The sequence below is a fragment of the Electrophorus electricus genome, chromosome 15, assembly GCF_013358815.1.
Source record: "Electrophorus electricus isolate fEleEle1 chromosome 15, fEleEle1.pri, whole genome shotgun sequence".
Classification (NCBI taxonomy): domain Eukaryota; kingdom Metazoa; phylum Chordata; class Actinopteri; order Gymnotiformes; family Gymnotidae; genus Electrophorus; species Electrophorus electricus.
In genome coordinates this window covers 10,586,717-10,607,076 of record NC_049549.1, presented here as the reverse complement: position 1 = coordinate 10,607,076, position 20,360 = coordinate 10,586,717, and the positions used below count along the sequence as shown (strand labels likewise).

The following is a 20,360-nucleotide window of genomic DNA, read 5'->3' as shown; positions in this document are numbered from 1 at the left end:
AAAGGAAGAGAAAGAGAAATATTGAGAGAGGGAGAAGGAGAAAAGTAAAGGGGACAAGGGACAGGTCAGCGAAAAGATAATCTCATGAGGTCGACAGGGGTGGTGACCGAAAAAGTACTAGAAACTGCAACAATGTATTTAAACTTGTTTCAGTTGATTTTGTCCGTCCAATGAGAAGAGAAAGCAGTCAGAGACAGTCGGGTCAGGGAATTGGAGAGAGACGGTAAGGAAAGAGGAGAGAGAGAGTTATGGAAGAGAGACAGCTAGAGGAGAGGACAGAGACAGTCGGGTCAGGGAATTGGAGAGAGACAGTAAGGAAAGAGGAGAGAGAGAGTTATGGAAGAGAGACAGCTAGAGGAGAGGACAGAGACAGTCGGGTCAGGGAATTGGAGAGAGACAGTAAGGAAAGAGGAGAGAGAGAGTTATGGAAGAGAGACAGCTAGAGGAGAGGACAGAGACAGTCGGGTCAGGGAATTGGAGAGAGACAGTAAGGAAAGAGGAGAGAGAGAGTTATGGAAGAGAGACAGCTAGAGGAGAGGACAGAGACAGTCGGGTCAGGGAATTGGAGAGAGACAGTAAGGAAAGAGGAGAGAGAGAGTTATGGAAGAGAGACAGCTAGAGGAGAGGACAGAGACAGTCAGGGAAAATGAGAGAGACAGTGAGGAACGAAGAGAGAGACAATGAGGAACAAAGAGAGAGACAGTCAGGAAAGAGGAGAGAGACAGTCAGGGAAGAGGAGAGAGACAGTAGGTGGGTGGGTTTACTGAGAGGGAATATTATTAAGATATGAAAATGCTCTGCATGCTAAACCTGTAGATACACCCTGTAGATGTAGTTAGAATCCAAATTTCCATCTACACATAGTTGACCATGCTCCCCTGGTTAGCCTATGGGATAAACAGGGAATATCAGTATTCTACTGTGAAGTTTTACACACTTAATCTTTAGAAGTAAAATTTACCACAGTGGAATATTCGAGGATCCCTTTGGGCCATTTCCTTTGACAGGAACACTGCAATGTCATTACCACCAAGTTTAATTAGCTTCACTATTCAGGCGAGACGTTTCCTAGCAAAAGGCAAGCAGACAAGAAACAAAAATCCCTCAGTTTAACTTTCAAAGTGAAAGAGCAATAAGGTCAATATGTACAGCGTCAAAAAAAGTATTCCTTCCTCACAAAAAGTGAGGAATGTTTTTTTTGGAAGCTGTCCCTCATACTTCACTTTACAGAAGTTTCCATTTCACTCTTCATTTGAGAAATGAAGCAGGAGGAGAAGAAGAGGGGATTTCAAACATTTCATCCTTCATCCTCCACATTCCCGTATATGGATGATCAGGATCGTAACAAGCTGGTTGCTGTTGCAGTTAAAACTGTTCTTGGACCTTCCCCAGCGTCCTCACCTAAACCTCTCTTCCTGTCAGTGAATTTTTCATAATGATCTGAGAGCGGTTATGTCGTTTCATAACTTAAAATGAGTATTCAAATTGGACTATACTGTATCCGTATTGATACTTAAAGCTTTTTGATTAAAAAAAAACTTTAGCAGCTCTTTGCTTTCTATACATTTCTGAAACTTTATTAGTAGGATGCGGCATCACAGGCTAAAACGTGAGGATTTTAGCACCCTAGAGTAAAACATATGCGTTTATTATGCTTTGTCAGAGCTTAGATAGGGCTACTTATCGTCTGTTCAAGGTGCTGTTTCAGCCGTTCGTGATTTGGGGGATTATGCTTTTAGAAACCGATTTGAAACCTGTGTGCAGGTGTTGACAATGAGACAGTTCGAGACCGTACACAAGTGCTTGGACTGCCACCTGCTGTAAAACTCGAGAGATGCGACCAAAACAGCCATCGAAACTTCATGGGCTCATAAAAATATTTTATTTCGTTTTTGACGAGCTGACAATACAATACCCATTTTAAATAAAAAATATCAGCGTTATAAAACCAATATATACAGAACATTTTAAACAGAATTTGCAGGATCTTTAAATGTGTAAAAATGTTGTTACAAATATTCTCCGTCAGGAGGAGGACACTATAGACAAAAAGCGAAAGTTATTAGAACACGTTTTGAATTTCAAGTGGCTCCCAGGTTGGTAGCGATGCCAGTCAGCCGTCCGTACGGCCCAACGGGGTCAGCGACCAAATGCATCGCCTGCAGCAGTACTTTAATGATCGCGTAAGACTCGTTAAAACAACTTTATGCGTTATGTAATCGAGACACAGCCGGGTGTTTGGAACTCATAGCGCCGCTTTGATCCGGTGTGCCGACGGAGACTCCGTGCGACGGATACGTGGGTCCTTCTCCGCGTCCACTCTCCGACTCCTCCTCGATAATGAAATGGACGTCGGCGGACGAGCAGAGAGAGCTCACGCTGCTCTGTTCGACGGAGCAAAGCGCGCACGCAAGGGGCGAGAGAACCCTGGCTTCCAGCGGGTTACCCGTGCACCGGCCGGTGCCTGGCGCTAAAGGGGACTGCGCGGAGGACGCGGGCACGGCGAAGCTGTGTTTCTTCTGCCTGGCGCCCCACTCGCGCTGCTCCTCCTCGTGCAGCAGACGCGTGAACAAATTCGTCCTTCTCTTCTCGCGCCTCTTGGAGCGCACGTAGCCGAACATGACCCCGACGAGGAAGACTCCGTAGAAGGACATCACGATGAGGATGTACAGGTACGCGTTACCGTCGCTGCCGTAAGACTGGGAAGAGCTCGTCGCCGTCTGGGGCGAGTGTTCGGGAGGCACGGTCGCATTCCCGGCGCTTTCCATCGTCAACAGGTAACGACAGTGGCTGGAAAGCAAACGCGAAGACTTCAGAACAGTAAGCTAACTGTAAGAAGAATACGTTTAAAAACAGCTGCTACATTTGGGACACGTTTTTCTATGTCAGACAAATAAACAAATCTGAAATGACAAAAGTAATATGAAATGGCATACACTAAAATAGTAATTTTAAATATTTCATAACACTAAAATAGCAATATTTCTGCATACTTCTGAAACATGGAAGTACGAAACATTAAAATCTATTACTGTTTTTCTTCTACTCACCGGCTGTTTTAGGCTATTTCTTTACCACTTCTCGATAGTTCTCAATATTGTTCGCTTCGTGTCTCTTTGGATTCTAAAGGCAGTCTGAGCTGTGAGCAGTTTTAAGTAGCGACCCCTAAGTGTCACAGATCATGTGAGGACGTCTCACTCAAAAAAGTCATTTTGTGGAAGGGTGCCAAGCTTTCTGGTATCCACGCTCCAGAAGGAACCGTGACAAGATGATAGGTCGAAAACATTGTCCCACTCCTGTCTTGAGTCATAACTAGAGAGTTTTTACTCAAACATGTATTTTGTGATGTTCTATGATTTCCAAGTGCGCCATACAGCCATAAATGGAACATTTATATTTACGTGATTTGGCAGACGCTCTTATCCAGAGCGACTTACAAAAGTGCTTTGTCATTTACTCAGAATTATACTTTGTTTTGGCTGGCTTAGTAGTAGATATATAAATACACTTTATATTATTTACTTATTTATATATGCTGCTTTGACTTCCAGCAAGGAAAAAAAAAATAAAATAAAATAAATAAATATATATATATATATATATATATATATATATATATATATATATATACACACACACACACACACACACACACTGGGGTGACCATTATGGAAAAATACATGAGTGTCATAACTCTTGACAGCAGTGACTTAGTTACTAAAGTTGTGTCCAGCATGGAATTACATTGTTGTTAAGAAAATAGGTAAACATCATCATCATCATCTTCATCAGCATCACCATATATATAAAATTAGTGAAGTCCATTTGAGGACAATATGAAAACAATGACCAAGTTAACAGGACGCATTTAAAGGAAAGACCTTTATTTCAGTTTGAGCAGTTTCAAATATAATTACAAATAAATAAATGGGGATACTGGAAACCAATGCATAAAATTAGTATTTTCAGGTGTGGTCACTTCCCTCTGCCCTTCGCTACAACTGGTGTCAGAAGTGGCGTGGTATAGTGAGGCTATCAGGCATGTATGCATGGTCAAAGTAATTCAGTTTGTTGTGAGGGGATGTGCGAAGCCCAGTGTGATCTCCTGCTGAGGGGTATAGGTGTAACACTGGATGAGAGGTGGATATGCGAAGGACCCACCGAAGATTCAAAATGTTTCTTGTTCCCTGAGCGAGAAGGCACTGTGATGGAAGCCATCACCCCCTGAAGGGGAGGGTTGTGTGATAGAGACTGTTACTCAGGAAGATAAATACGTGTTCTGGCTGCTATTCCATAGAGTACCCTTTACCATCAGGAAGCCCTGAGTTTGAAAGGAGTGGATACTGCTCATGTCTTTGCTACAGGTGGGATCTCCTTCTCCCAGCCTGATTGAATAATCATTATCACTTATTGCAGAGGTATTCAAATCAGAGTCCTCAAGGTCCAGATCCTACAGGTTTTCTATCCTTCATTAACCAGTCAGGTGTAACATAAACGTGGCCAACCAGTTACATTAGTCAATTAATCAACTACAAGTGATTACAAAATCCAGGACTGAATTTGGATTTGAGGTCCAGATTCAAATAGCACTCTGGCAATGGTAGTGGAGGTGATACATAGGCTATTAGGATACATTTCATTAGCTGGAACACATATACAACTTTTTTATGATTACATGGTCTATGTTCCCTTGGTAATTTTAATTTTCTTATTTGATAATAGAATTCTCTTAAGAATAAAGTAGGAACATTCAATTGGCATTTTTTAAGCAAGTTTTCTAGTTTTTCCCAAAACAGTAAAATAAACGTCATTGTCATGTCATTTTTCATCTTTCAGTGATGTGGTAATTTTTTTTTTTTAGAAAGAAACCAGGTAAGAGAACACAAGATGTGTGTGAGTGTAGAAACAGCAGAGTGCTAAATAGTTTAGTGCAAAGAGTTAAAAACATAAGGCTCGGCTTTTTATGAGACATGGGGGTGTACAACCACATCCATCAAAAGTACCATGAAAGTTACAGGTTATTTTGGGGTAGTATGCAGTGAAATCCAAACAAAAATGGGTCTTGTGAAGAAACTGAAGACATCATTTGTAACATTTGTTACATGGATTTAAAATTCTTAACATGCTTTGAAGAAAAGACTGTGACTCATAGCTAAATTTCAAATGCGAAACCTACCTATTCCATGAGTTCACATTAACATTCTTTCACGATTGGCCCCTCCTAGCATCCTGTCTCCATGGTGACCCTCTCTTGAGTCTATGTTTTGCTTTGCTTGCTTGTTCTGCCCCTCGTTTGAGTTTCCCTGCCTTTCATTCGTATCACCTGTTCCCCTGGCTTGTATAAGCTGTGTTTTTGTTGTAGCCTGCTTCCCTTCTTGGTGTTCCATGTATTTTTGTTTCTTGTATTTACTACGCTTCCCAGAACTGTTCGTGTTGACTGGGACCCTGGACTGTGATTATGGCCCTGATTTTGGATTTGCCCCTAATAAATCTCACTCTTCTCAGCATATGCGTGAGTCTGCCTCGTAATCGCTCCACATTACACTTTCATAGTTAATACATGTTCAGAACTACAAACAGGAAAAGCTGTTTTCATCTCTTAATTTATAGCCAGACAAAGGAGAAAATTGGAAGGAGAAATCCCAGCTGACTACAGGTTACTTAAAAATTTAAGCCACTTTGTGTGCTAGGCAGATCTTCTTGTTTTATATATAAGTTCAACTTGTACAACTCTTTTCACAAACCCAAGGATGCTTATATATGTATGAACATATATGCTTCTGGAGTCTACCATTCAAGTGTGTATGACTGAGGCAACTTTACTGAATGGTCAGTATTTTTTGCTAATTTGTAAAATATTCCAGAGACTACAATGTATGTAGTATTGATACATGTTTTACAGACAACTCATTACCTGTTACAAACAAAAACAAGAATTTTGTAAGAATATATAATTATATGTATACAAACATTCTGCTTGTAGCTCTGTTTGTGCCAGAGAGTTGTGCAACATGACCAAGTTTCATGTTCACAGAATCCAGTCATCTCTGTCCTGAATGTGGTTGGAATACTATTGGAGGAAAGAGATAATTTATATGTCACTGGGCCCAGATTCATCTTATTTCAGTTGAGTCTTGTTTAATTTGGCATTATTTGCCGCCATACATCCTCTCGATGTCATGCTGGTAATAGGTTTTGATCTCTTTGCGTTTGAGTTTGAAAGCATCAGTTACAAGGCCTGTCTCTGGGGTCCAGGGCTCTGCGCACAGACAAATTTTTTGTGGGATCTCAAAACGCTCCAGCTGGCCTAATTAAATATGAAAGAACAGGAAATACACAGTCAAACAAATAGAAACACTTTTTTTCTCTGAACCCCCCCCCCCCGAAATCCTAAAATAAATGTTATAAGGAAGAAAATTTGTTTGTCAGGTAAATGCTTTAAAACAGTAACGAACTATTTCCAAATATTGAACATTATTCTAGCTGAGTTGTAGATGTTTTAGTTTTTAGACTTGCAAGAGAACTGTTATGAAGTTAGTATTTACTCTAAAAGGTATAGTAATCAGTAATCAGTTATATTCTGTATTCTTTATATGTGATGTTTCCCTCTGACATTGTGATTGAAGCACTGTGTGCTGTGCTTTTATTGCGACAGATAATCACCTGTCAATGCTGTGTCAGTGATGGTCTTAAGCACCTCCTCCTCCATCACAGGATTATTGCAGAGCTCCACCCATGTGCCATGGATTCCCAGCTCATTTGCCAGCACTGTCAACCGCTGCTGATTGGGTACCACAAAGCCAATCACATACGACTCCTCACTGCGCCATCACAGAGAAGGAAGAAAATGTTTCTGAAATAGGCTACACTCTCAGGATTATGCTATGAAGAAGCCTTTGGTTTTACACTTTTGTGTGCAAGGGTTCCTTGGTGGAGGTTTATATATGTAGGGTACATGAATCTATGAGACAATTTCATTAAATAATATGGGTCAGTTTAAAACAACTCTGTGGTGTCTCTGCAACACTAGTACCCACATTTGTGACTGCAAAACTATCATTGTGATGCTAGGGAAATGACTAATGCTACTGCAACGTTCAGAATAACACAGAATAATATACTTCTAATATTTTATTATAATTTTTCTCATACATGTCTCACACAGAATGGGCAGTGTAACAGGCAATACAACACAAACTATTTCTAACCTTCCGGTATATTTTTTTCAGTTACACATATGTGAAAACACTGACCTTTGCTATATTTTTCCACGAGGTGCAGGACATGGAAAATGCACAGACACCATTAACTGTGCATTATGTTCATATTACGCTATGCCTAATCACATTTTTTTTTTCTACTTGTGTGTCAACAGAGTAATATACAATATACAATATACAAACATTATTTCAATATACAAAATATTTCCCTAATACTGTAAGCCAGTCTAAACCCAGTCATGGGACATGACATTTTTCTCTCCTGTCTCTCTACCACTGGTATTTCAGCACTGTTCTTTCTTGGTTTCCATCTCTCTGGCAGACTTCATTTTGTATCTATTCGTAAACAAATGTCCTGCACTGCCCTGATCAGGTAAGATGTCCCTCAAGGTTCAGTTCTTGGTCCTCTCCGTTTTATCACTGATATTATTCTCTTCACTTATATATTTGGTAACACAGATGAACCAATATAATACTGAAGACATTAAAATCAGATTAAAGTCAATACAAGGTACACCACAGCTCTCCTATGTCAATAATTGATTTATTATATTATGTTCAATAATTGATAGGTTCCAGTTTATGGATGGGTTGCAGCGTGTGGATAGGTTCCAAATCCTGAAAGAAATTACTCTTGATTCCAATACCGCTTTCCAGAATTCCAGGTTTTTGCACTTTCACTGATGTCACTATTACACTCTCCCATAGTGTTTCCAATTTTGCTCAAGTCTCTCCCATAGGCCAATAACTACAAGAACTTTAATTCAGCCCCACAACATTGCCTGACTGGCTTATCTAAACATGTTGTGCCCCCCCATCCACCCACCCACACACACACACACACACACACACACACACTCCCAAGTAGTCAACACACATCAAACCAATGCTTCATTGGTTCACTGTACCAACCAAAATATTAATAAACTATTTACATTACAGCTCTGTAATGAAGTTATCACTGTATCTGTGTGAGAGTTTATCCTTGCCCCATTTCAAGAGTACAAACTTAACTTTTCTTGCATCACTATCACTTTTTACTTTCTTAAAGCTCTCTATTTACTTTTTAAATAATCGCTGTTAATACTGTTGCAAAGAGCATTATGTGTGAAAATGGAACTATTTAAATAACAAATTAATAAAAAGGATGTGCATACTACATCAGCCTAATTTACTCAGCTGTCTTCCACCTAATAAATCACAGTGGATGGTGCTGATGTCCACTGTTTGAGTTATAACTACTCTCATAATTGGTCATTTTATGTCATAATACCTGTTAATCAGCTGTATTATCAAAGCTTCACCCTTAATATGAAGACCAAATCCTGCCCAGTATAAACAGGTCTGGTTTTGCTGTTGGCATAGATACAGGGATAAATGTATTATGACACGTTGTTGTCAAGGTACCTGTTGGCGTAGGCACATATGTTGTCGATAAGGGGGCAGTTTTTCAGCACTGCCTCTACCTTCCCCAGAGACACATACTCCCCTGCCTGCAGCTTCACCAGGTCCTTCTTACGATCTGCACACACACACACACACACACGTACTTGTATTATTATATTTATAAGGAAAAAGCACTGGAGTAAATGTTTGTTTAATCTTATAACTAACCTGTAACCTCACCGTAACCCTAACGTCTAAGCTATAACCTAAACCTGTATGCCTAACCCTAAACACAACTATAGCCACAGAACCTACAAACAAAGTCAGCAAAAATAAATATTCAGATTTTAAAAACAAGACATTTTGTTCCTTACAAATGCAGAAATATCGACACATACGTTCTGGAGTAGATGGACAGAGCCACACTTTTGCAAGAATGGAATGTCTACCACACTGCATGCAGCTCACTGCAGTTGGCAAACGTAAAAATAAAAAATAACTAAACTAAAAGAAATAAGTATAACTCCAAAACGAAGACACGGCAATGAACTGTACAGGCTCAAGTGCCCCTGGTCTCTGTTACAGTTCTTTTGAGAGAGAAAAAGGCTTTAAAAGGAAGTGGCTGATTGTTATATCTGGGAAAAGAAAAACATTATTCACTGCTGTCGAAGAGGTGGAAGAAGGTCACTGTGCCCTATAAACCTCCCTTCACTCTTTCTCTCTCCCTTTTCCTCTTTCTCTCTATCCTTCTTTCTCTCTCTCTCTCTCTCTCTCTCTCTCTCCCTCTCTCTGTGTGTCTAGGAGTTTCCTGACTCCCTATAAAGTGATGTTTTGTGGCTTGCAACACGACAAGCACTGGCTACCAACTTCTATGTTTGTCAGCTCTGAGACTATACAGAGGCTACATTTGTGTGCTTAGACACTGTATCTGCCAGTGCCCCAATGTCTGCTCGACTCCATAGCTCAGCAGAGCAGTCTCTCATATATGAACAGCAATAAAGGATAGGTCAGATTCCCTTTCGTTCTACAACAGATCATAGCAATGCCAAGCAGCTGTGTCAGTAAGTAGGACTAGCGCTCACCAATGATCTTTAGGCAGCCATCTGCATGGAATTCGCCAATATCCCCAGTACAGAACCATCGTTGGCCATTCTCATCCACAAAGAAGTCCTTCTGGTTCACCGTCTCGTTCTTATAGTAACCCAAGGTGACATTGGGCCCACCAATCAGAATTTCTCCTCGTGGACAGGGCTTATCCGTGCTCCGGTAGCCTCCTGAACAGAGCGGAAGAGAAGAGAGAAGATTAGGAGGACGAGGAAGAGGAACAGGCCAACTCACCTGTTCGTCAAACCACTTCAAAGTGAGGCACCAGAAACCGCAGCACTGCAGTCTGCTTTTCTTGTTCCCGCTGTGTTATTGATCAGTCTGAACCCAGACTGTCACTCAGCCCTCTATCAGGGAAATGACTGAACCCCCCGACGTTTAACGTAGCGCTTAACACAATACGTGAGACAGGCAGAAGATGAAACAACCACAGAAAAGAATAGAACACAGACGCTAGAACACTTTGGAACAGAATTGAAATAACAGAGTGGAGTGATGAATGAGAAGAGAATGAGTATATGAAGTCTAGGGTAGGCAGTGAGACGGCAGTGATGCAGACCAGAGCAACTGCAGCTCCTCAGCCTGGCTTTCCTTACAAGGCCAAAAAGACTGTAATTGTTTCTCTGTCACTTTCACTTCATCACACTTGCCTCTCTTTCCCTGTGATTACACTGTGCCACTACCCACGCCCGACCCCACAACTCTAGACGTAATGCATGAAGCACTGGTAAACTCTGTGACAGGGGTATTTCAAGGATGAATAGAGGTGGATGTTGTGTGTGTGAGAGAGAGACAGAGAGAGACTTACCCTCCACCCAGTCCTTCAGCTGGATCTCACAGCAGACCAGAGGTGCTCCCACCCTGCCTGTACTATAGTCCCAAACTGTGATACACACACACACACACACACACACACACAACCACACACACGACACACACAAAACACAAACATGTTTCAACATGCACACATGCATGCTTATTCACTACCCCACCCAGAGCATATGCATGCATGCACCCGCACGGTCAGTAACCATGGTTATTACTGTATATTTAACAGTATATATAACCAGGATTATTACTGTATATTTAAGAATCAAGAAAGTGGCTAGCAAACTTTGTTAAGAATGCGAAGCACAAGCAGACACCGGAGACATGTACTGCACATGTACGTTCGCATGTACTGCATGTGATGCTGATGCTGAAGAGTACCCACGATGGCTGATGGTGCCAGCTCCGCATGTCTCAGTGAGGCCATAGCCCTGACCCACAGGGCAGCATAAACAGATGTTCATAAAACGCTGAGTCACTGCAGAGAGGGGCGCACCACCTGACAACAAGACCCGTGTACGGCCACCCAGCAACGCCTGCACCTTCTGGAACACCAGCCTGCACACGTAGAGAGAGAGAGACAGAGACAGACAGAGTCCACATACTGGTTGAAAGACTGCATGTACGCTGAGTGTTACTTTTCCAAATGACACACATGTACATGTGTTTATTAATGTACATGTTTTACATACTTGTCACAGAGGGGAGTGCTATAGCCTTTAGACAGCTGCTCCATCTTATAGTTGTAGGCCAAAATAAAAAGAGTCCTCTGCACCACCCCCATCTCCTGCACTTTCTGCATCACATTCTTATAGATCCGATCCATGATCTCCTAGACAGACAGAAAAGAGAGAGGAAGAGAGAGAGATGGTTGTCCGAATATTGCAGCTGCACCACTTTGCTCCAGACATAACAAATGACATCACCTGAATAATACACAGACGCAGACACACACCACGCGCACACTAGCTGCAACAGGCCTATTCTTTGTCTATGGGGATTTGATGGCTGATAAGATCTAGGTCTGCACAGTTTAAATGTCATCAGGAAATGTCACACAGTGAACCATGAGCCATTTCACGATTGGCAAAAGAGGAAGATTTAATGGAGAAGAGAAGAGACCCCAACCCCCAAACTGGCCTTTTTGGTCCATACACAAAACAACCAAACAGAAGAGTAAACAGCAATGAACAGTTAAACAAAGCAAAACTGTATGAAAATAGTGACTTGAAAACAGTCACAGAGAGACAAAGAACAGAGCTCCCAGGCTAATCGAGTTAAGGGTATAGTAGGCTGGATAGTTTGGCTTTCTCAGATGCAGGATGACGTTGGAGAGGTTTTATAAACACTTGTCTAAGTGCTCCCTGTCTAAGTGCTCAGCTGTTTACTCAGCATGCTCTTTTCCAAAGGTTCTCCAAATGTTCTTAATATGGTTCCTTAGATGTTGTGCTAGGAGTGGTGTCTCCAACGCTATATGTGAGAGAGGGCTTATATCTGTTCTATATTACATATTAACCCGGAGATTCAAATTTACCCACATTGGGGTGCAGTGTGTGTGTGTGTGTGCGTGCGTGTGCGTGTGTGTGTGGGTGGGTGTAAGGATGAATGGGTCAAAAGGAAAACCACAATGGGCTTTCTCACGTTCTGTTTACAGCTGTGAATCGTTCCAGACATCCGATTCTCCAAATCCCAGAGAGAGACAAGAGACAGTGAGAGTGAGCAACAGTGAGAAATGGCCACAGAGACAGAGAGACACAGAGACAAGACACAGAGACAAGACAGTGACGCTGATAAGCATTGACAGAGAGAGAGAGAGAGAGAGAGAGAGAGAGAGAGAGAGAGAGAGAGAGAGAGAGAGAGAGAGAGAGAAATGGAGAGAGAGAAACTAAGAGAGAAAGATGAACAAAGGCATGGAGTGAAAGAGAACGAATGCAGGAGCAAAGCAGGAAGAGAGAGAGGCTGAGAGAACGTGAACTAGTGAAAGAGGCTTGTACCGGTACGGCCGCCATTAGAGTGGGCTGCAAAACGCTGCTGTCTCCCTTACTTCCCTTCTTGATCATTGTGGACTAGAGGGATAATGGAAAAATTACATGGGAATTTTGTTTAATTGTTTTTGCAAATATTAAATCTGAACGCATTCATTAAATTAGTCCATACTGTGATGATTTTATTATCTGTAAGCCAAACCTATCTTTATACGTTTTTACACGTCCTGATCGAGAACGGCTTGTCAAATAAAATTGTGAAAAAAGGTTTAGGCAGTGATGTCTACCAAATGTTTTTAAGCGTCCTGGTATAATATGTACACGTGTGTTCAAACGTACGTGCATGTATGTATATGTGTACCTGGTCTGCAAGCGTGTAGGGTGAGGAGTAGCCGATCTTACAGCCGTGGGCCAGACACACCATCTCTGCGATGAGCTCTAGAACATGCGCCAGGGGCAGGTAAGCGATGTAGGTGTCGCTCTTACTGCAATGATAAAACGGGCTGTCATACCTTTAAAATAGCACCTTACCTAACATGTGAGATTGCTAACCTTAAATTTGATTAACTTTACGCTAACAACGCTAAGTTTACCATAACATGCTGACGTTACCATTAAGTTACCTGAGTTTGGTAAACGTAAGCCTAGAGCTAAGATTATCATAACGTTACCTTAACTTGATCAAGGTTCCCATGGTTAACGCTAATCCTAACAGACTAATACTGTACTAATATTGTACATCAACATTGTTAACTTTACCCCAACACGCTACCTTAACGTTATAGCGCTACCTTAACATGGCTAACAACTTACATGAAGGTGAATTAGTAAGACTGAATTCTTTCCTTAATTTTTTTTTTATTTTTATTTTTGCAAGGTAAGAAATTGATGGGTGACAGTAGTCACGTTAGGGCTAATAAAATGTATTTGATTTTTTACATTTTTATTTTCTATATTTTTATTCTTATCCAGCAGTGAATGTAACGTTTCCCCTTAGTAAGTGACTCCATTATATAGAGAATTAATCCTATATCTTTTTAAATTATTTCCTCTGTGTGGGTATTTTTAAACTGCAGATTTGTGTAAGTGTTTTTAAACTAGAGTTTTTTTCTTCCTTTCTCCACCAGGAAGATTTAGACTTTAAATAATCTCACTATTATAACCTTATCACATTAGTCATATGGCAATTTTCTCCATGATTTAAAAAAATATATTATTCATGCATACCAACACAGCATATTAGAAAGGCACAACAAATAGAAATGGATTTAAAATGTAAAATACTCCAAGATGAAAACATTTTCTGTACCCCTAAACTGTGTGTGAATGTGTGTGTGTGTGTATGTGTTTATGCATTCTTAACACAAAACACATATAAGATTCCTTTACTTGACTGAATAGACTATCAGTCATAATACATTCTGAGAAACATAATAATGTGAAATGGATTTTGATGTCCAGTGCATTCAGTGAAGCTATTCTGTGTGTGTGTGTGTGTGTGTGTGTGTGTCCATACTTGAGGTCAGGGACTCTCTGCGCCGTCCCTGTAATCCCAGCGATGAGGTTGCTATGGGAGATCATGACTCCCTTGGGAATGCCTGTGGAGCCACTGGTGTACATGATTACAGCTACGTCATCAGCAGCCGGTGATCGCCTCTGCCTCTCCGCTGCAGCGAGAGGACCAGAGTGGACGGAGGCGAAGGCGCAGAGGAAGAGCGAGAGGCCGAACGAGGAGGGAGGGAGAGGAAGAGCAGGAGAGAAGGGAGAGCAGGGTTCATTTTACTTCAACACAGTGGCAGTAGACTATAAACAGTCGTAAAGCCCAGAAAGAAAACTGTCCTGCCATACTGTCACACACGAACAGTGAGCAGAGCGTTCAGCTACCTAAATCAGCTGTCCTGCTCCAGAGCGTGTTGACACTTGTATGCGCCTTCATAATCTTACAAATGTCGAATTGTGATGGAAAAATGGTGATTTAATTTCTTCTCTTTGGTATCTACAGTTACTACTATGCTAAATTCCATTATTTGTGCGGTGACTCAAGAGACAAAGTGAATGAGAATTTCGTTACATTGTGCATATGCGGGTGCTCTTCCCCTGAGTGACTCGCATATTAAAGAAACATTTTATGCTTGAGTTTACAAAGAAGGTGATTATACAGCTACTAACTTACGGAAGTACAGAGAATTCCATCCAAAGGTCTGCAGAAATTAAACTTGTGTGTCCCACCAATTCTAATCAGTTGAAGTTATTACTCATCGTGCACATGTGTACACACGCACATGCATGCAAACAAACAAACACACACACACACACAAACACACACACACACACCACGGTACCATCTGTTGAGGATGAAACACTACTGCTGGGAGTGGGAGGGAGGAAGAACGTTGATACTCAATCATGGAGCTCACTCTTTGCATTGCTTTGGCAAAGCTGTATAACACAGTCATGCCAAATAGCATTTTAGATGGAAAAAATGAATGTATGACCAAAGAGCAGGACCAAACATAGAGTAAAGAGACAGAGTTTAATATAGAAAGTATAGAGACACAAAAGAGATAAGGTGATGAACAGAGATGGGCCAAGCAGAGAGAGAAACACAGAGAAAGGGTGAGACACACAAAGAGAGACCAAAAGTGAGAATGAGAAAACGAGAATGAGGCTCATGCCCCAGGCTTTAATTTGATACAGATGTGGACTAAGATGACCTAAAGAGACCTTACACACATAGAATCGATATACACACACAAACACACGCATCCATGCCACACTAGCCACACCACACAAATGTACTTGCAGACACCAAATGTCCCCCCTCCTAAACACAAATGCATACTCACTTGCATTCTCTCTCAAATGCACAGATGCGAACACACGTGCACACACACACACACACACACACACACACACACACACAGACCATTGTCAGGCTTCTCTCCGAGTTTCTGCACAGCAGCCATGTTGTGAATGTGGATGCCTCGCGGGTATCCTGGCCAGGAGGTGGGCTTGTCCTCCACCACGATGATATGCTGCAGCTTCGGCACGCCCATGAGTATCGCCTGAGATGCCACACAATAACACAAAGACAAAGCAGCCTGTGACACTCAGTAATGATGCAAACCTTTAGTAACACAATGATATGGCATAGGTCATTGATACATATTTAGCAACACAATGACACAAGACATCTAATGTTTCTGATTTTATTCAGCCAAACGCAATCATTGTCATGTCCAAGGACATGCACAACTCTTAACCAGATTTAAGATTATTGTTACACAACCAATAATCGAAACAAGTATTTGGTTATGGGACATAATCACTCAATCAAACAAATGTTGACCTTTGAAAAAGAATCTGATGCAGTTCTCTGGGTAAGTATCGCTACAAACATTACTGAGACATCTCTCCTTTTCCTTATGTGTATGTGTTCTTTTTTCCTTCTTCACACACATGCACACACACTCCCTTTGGGAGAACTCAGAAACCCCTTAGAAATGAGTCACGGTCATGTTTCTAGCTGCCCTTCCCCGTTTGCTCGGTTTCCTCTTTCCCTGTCTCATACACTCTCTCTCACCCCTCGCTCTCTGCCCCTGTTTTTCCTCTGTGTCCTTTTTCATACAGGCCATGCTCCCGACCAGTGTGTTTCCATTCCAGGCTGCTCTTCCACTAGCAGCCTGACAACACAGTGAGCCGATTCCCACAGGTCCGAGCTCCACACCAGCCATGCCAGACTGCACTGCAGGGCTTATTCACAGAGCTCTACTGCAACAGGCTGCCCCCAGAGATAGTGGCGAGCAGAACAGAACAGAACAGAACAGAACAGAACAGAACAGAACAGAACTGTAGTAGAAGGATTCTATGGAGATTTCGCTAAGCCAGAGTGTTTTATAATGTCCTTGTCCATAGAAAATGTAAATTTACCTTCACCTTTATGTCCACTGGGACTTATAAAGCTCCAGAACTAAAATGCTGGAAGATTCATAATAACAAAATAGCAAGAACTGAAATTTGTTGAGGGTAAACTAAGTAAACTGTAATTGGGTGGTTAATTAGGTCAATCGTGATGGTTAATTGTGACAGATCATGCAGTGCTACCCATTCTCTATGTCCAGCCAGTCACTACTGTACTACAATACACACTTACACTCACTTCCCATGCTAGTGGGTATTGAGGAGTGTATCAGGCATTCACACAACAGTATTGATTTTTTACTGATGGGTCAGAAGTGGTTGTCACTCAAAAATACCTAATTAACAGCAGCCCTGTGGTCAGAAATCACTGATGTTATACTTTCAGCATTTGGCTTTACTCTCTTATGCATATATTTATATCACACAGCATGTGCTCCCTGTGACTCAAATCCACAACCTTGCTGTCGCTAGCACACCGCACTGCTCTACCAAGCAAGCAAGTTACTGATGAAGAACTTGTGGCTGTCGCAGAGCATATGTGATGAAGATATGTAATAGTGTATATGGCACATACCTTGAGTTTGGTCTCCAGCAACTCTTTGCTGGTGATGATGTGGGAAACCTCAGCCTGATTAAGACCATGAACAATTGCTGCACCACCCAAAGTAGAGTAGAAAGTGACCACTGGAAAACACACACACACACACACACACACACACACACACACACACACACACACACACACACACAGTGCATCCAGTTTCTCAACACTACCATTGTCATACTACTCTGATTGCATCATAGTGACATCTGATAGCATCATAGCGCCATCTGTAAGTAACAGTAAGAGTTATCTCTGCTACAATTTCTGGGTAAATTAACAATTTGGTCTACAGACATGCCAGATTCTTTGAGTGTTGAGATTTGGACAGAAGCTGTTATTGTCAAAAGACAGAGAGCATTAACAATGTCCCATAATAAACAAAGTAAACATTTGGCACACAGACTTGAGGTCTTACTGTGACAAAGGTGGTGGATGCTTACAGTCTGCACGTTATGTGCACATATCACACAAAATCAAGTACAAGGAAACAAATAATCTTGTTTGAACAATCACATGCATAGTTGCAAATCTTCAGAAATGTCAAACAAACATAAGCAGAACATTCCTCGTTTATCTCTTTGGCATTCACTCACATTCTCAATTTTCTCACACACACACACACACACACACCACTGCTAATTTAATAGGGCTTACATGGATGGCAATGTTACTGTAACATCACTTAACATCACTCATCACTTTGAAGAAAAAGACATGATTGTGCAGGTTGGGGGTGTGCTAAGACCGTAATCTGTACCAAATAAACATGCTCAGGCATGTACTAATGCAATGGCAGCAAGCAGGGGTTTATCCTCTTGGCAGCTCTTGTGTAGTTTTGGTGTTTTTTGGCATCCACAGCGTGGCAGTCCAAGCGCACATGCACAAATGCACACAAAACCAAAATCAGTACACATGCACAAACTCACACAAAGCCAAAAGCCCACACTTGTGAGGATAGAAGGTCACCAAAATGTAACGAGTGACATCACCATCCTGCGTCACTGCCTGAGGGCGTGACACCTCAGTCGTGAGACACGAACAGAGGCGATCAGATCGTTACACACAGACACACACTCCCTGTAAGAAATATGTGTACAAAAAGAGGGCCGGATGTTGGGGACGTGAGTATCTGATGTGGTCAGAGAAACACTAGGGTGCAGAAGTCGGCCAAAAGACTGCATATGTGTGTATGTGTGTGCGTGCATGTGTATGTGCATGTGCATTTGCGTGTGTGTGTGTGTGTGTGTGTGTGTGTGTGTGTATGTGTGATTTTGGCTTGGAGTGGTGGCACACTTATATAACTTCAGAGTAGTTGGGACAAACTGAACCCTTTCAAACACACACACACACACCCATACACACACACATACACACACACACACACACACACACAAACAGACCAACACACACGCATACAGTCTCTTGAGAACCATAAAACACAGTGGGAAAATAATGACTGTGTCATTATGTGCATACTGTCTATAGGCTTATAGCGGGTATATACTGGACTTTTACTGGGCATTTGTGTAGCATGTACAAAAGCTGAGTGTGCACACTGGAACTGGATGTGCAAGAGAGAGTTTAGCACTGGAACTCTTAGGAGTAAGATGTTCATAGGAGTAAAACTTGTTCAATCAGTTGTCATTCATTTACACATCCTTGTAAATGGTGAGATGTGGGTGTGTACTACTGTGACTCTTGCTAAAGATAAACATAAAGAATTCAACTGGCAAAAAAAGTCGCATTGTTGATTCAAATCAGATTTTTTTTTCTCACAGGTTACTGACAGATTATTTTAAAGTAAAATTTGAATAGCAAAAATCACACCAAACTGTAGGAATTTTTAATTCCAATTTCTAACATTTTCCTTTGCCCAATCCATATTTGATATGTGCAATGTAACTTTGTCTGAACACTTGGATCAGAACCTCAGAAAACTAAGCATAATCTCAGAAAAAGCCCAACAAAGTCCCAACTAATACAAAACTAAAAAAGAAACTTGAAGTCAGTAATAATTTATCTTATTACTAATTTCAAAATGGGTAAAAGATTGTTGCCTTCGCATCCTTATACTGTGGTCAGGTCAGGCCCCATATTCACAAAGACCGTGACCGTGTGGTTTAAAACATATTCCTGATGGTATTTTTCTTATCTGTATCAGTTAATATACAGTCAATACTGGTGCTTTATTAGCTGGATGCAAGTAAATCTGTGGAACCCTAATATCACCCATTTGTATTGGTTAAATGATATATTTGTTGAGCATTGCATTTAATTGGGTACATGTCTGGTTTTATGTGTACACTCACATGGAAAGTTGTACATAAAGCAGGCCTGGGCAGCAATGAGCCACTCTGCTCTGGTTTCACAGAAGATGGCGATATTTGTGCAGGGCTCCTGCCCTAGAGCAGCCAACCCACTCCCAAAGACTCTCGCTGCTCTGTATGCCTGCTCAAACGACAGCCACCGATACTTCCCCAGTACCACCTGCACAGAGAGAGAGAGGGAGCAGAGAGGCAGAGGGGGTGAAGGAGAGAGAGAGAGAGACGCTGAAGGAGGAAAGGTTTTTAACCACTGTTGAACTTTATTTAGTTCTGAGTGCTATACATTAGACTTGTGTTAAAAGGATAATGCAGCTCTTGCAATTTTAGTGAGTGATTTCAAAAGGTATTTTTATTATTGTTATTTTCAACAAGCACTAGCTTATCTAAGGATGCTGCAGGGTTTACGATCACCTCATTATCAGCTCTTCTCTCGAACTACCAACCACCACCTTCCCTCCCACCACTAAGTACTCAAGTCAGTTATATCTTTTATATGAATAGTGAGCCATTGCCATCTACTGGGGGACAGTGGCTTTGCATTCGTCCTGGTAATTACCATTGTCCTCTTAATTAGCCAGATATCTGATTAGTCTGTTACATGTTAATACATGTTTATATGTTTATATTATGTTTATAATGTTAATACTTTTTTTTGGTAAAAATCAATATATAAAAACAATTAGCATGAATTTGCATAAATTAGCATAAATCCCTTTTATACATACCCAATGCTGGTGTATGCTCATGTAACACTTATGATTATGATTAGGTTGGAGATAGAGCTGTAGGGTTGTGGATATCTGATTATATACATATTTTAGTGTGCGCACACACACACACACACACACACACACACACACAGACAAACACACACACACACACAGACAAACACACACACACACACAGACAAACACACACACACACACACAGACAGACAGACACACACACACACACACACACAAACACACACACACACACAAACACACAC

The 20,360-nt window shown here is 41.4% G+C and overlaps 2 protein-coding genes across 2 annotated transcripts in view; both read right to left on the bottom strand.

Annotated features, from left to right (window-relative positions):
- Positions 1-1,863: 1,863 nt before the first annotated feature.
- On the bottom strand, positions 1,864-3,144 carry kcne4 (potassium voltage-gated channel, Isk-related family, member 4). The gene is made up of 2 exons (XM_027025471.2): positions 3,051-3,144; positions 1,864-2,790 (listed from the first exon to the last, which is right to left on the bottom strand). The coding sequence occupies exon 2, from the start codon at positions 2,766-2,768 to the stop codon at positions 2,205-2,207; it is 564 nt and encodes a 187-aa protein (XP_026881272.2). The 5' UTR covers positions 2,769-2,790; positions 3,051-3,144; the 3' UTR covers positions 1,864-2,204.
- Positions 3,145-6,134: 2,990 nt separating this feature from the next.
- The window catches only part of acsl3a (acyl-CoA synthetase long chain family member 3a), a 28,210-nt gene continuing 13,984 nt past the window's right edge, over positions 6,135-20,360 (bottom strand). The window contains exons 3-15 of the mRNA XM_027025477.2: positions 19,358-19,535; positions 17,019-17,128; positions 15,450-15,588; positions 14,040-14,190; positions 12,885-13,008; positions 12,533-12,604; positions 11,231-11,370; positions 10,924-11,096; positions 10,519-10,593; positions 9,689-9,880; positions 8,628-8,742; positions 6,664-6,821; positions 6,135-6,307 (exon numbers count right to left, since the gene is read on the bottom strand). Coding sequence (XP_026881278.2) covers positions 6,150-6,307; positions 6,664-6,821; positions 8,628-8,742; positions 9,689-9,880; positions 10,519-10,593; positions 10,924-11,096; positions 11,231-11,370; positions 12,533-12,604; positions 12,885-13,008; positions 14,040-14,190; positions 15,450-15,588; positions 17,019-17,128; positions 19,358-19,535 — 1,785 coding nt within the window. The 3' untranslated portion in view covers positions 6,135-6,149. The remainder of the gene's footprint in view (positions 6,308-6,663; positions 6,822-8,627; positions 8,743-9,688; positions 9,881-10,518; positions 10,594-10,923; positions 11,097-11,230; positions 11,371-12,532; positions 12,605-12,884; positions 13,009-14,039; positions 14,191-15,449; positions 15,589-17,018; positions 17,129-19,357; positions 19,536-20,360) is intronic.

Coding starts and splice junctions, on each gene's coding strand:
- kcne4 (XM_027025471.2), bottom strand. CDS start 2,768: ATGGAAAGCGCCGGGAATGCGACCGTGCCTCCCGAACACTCGCCCCAG.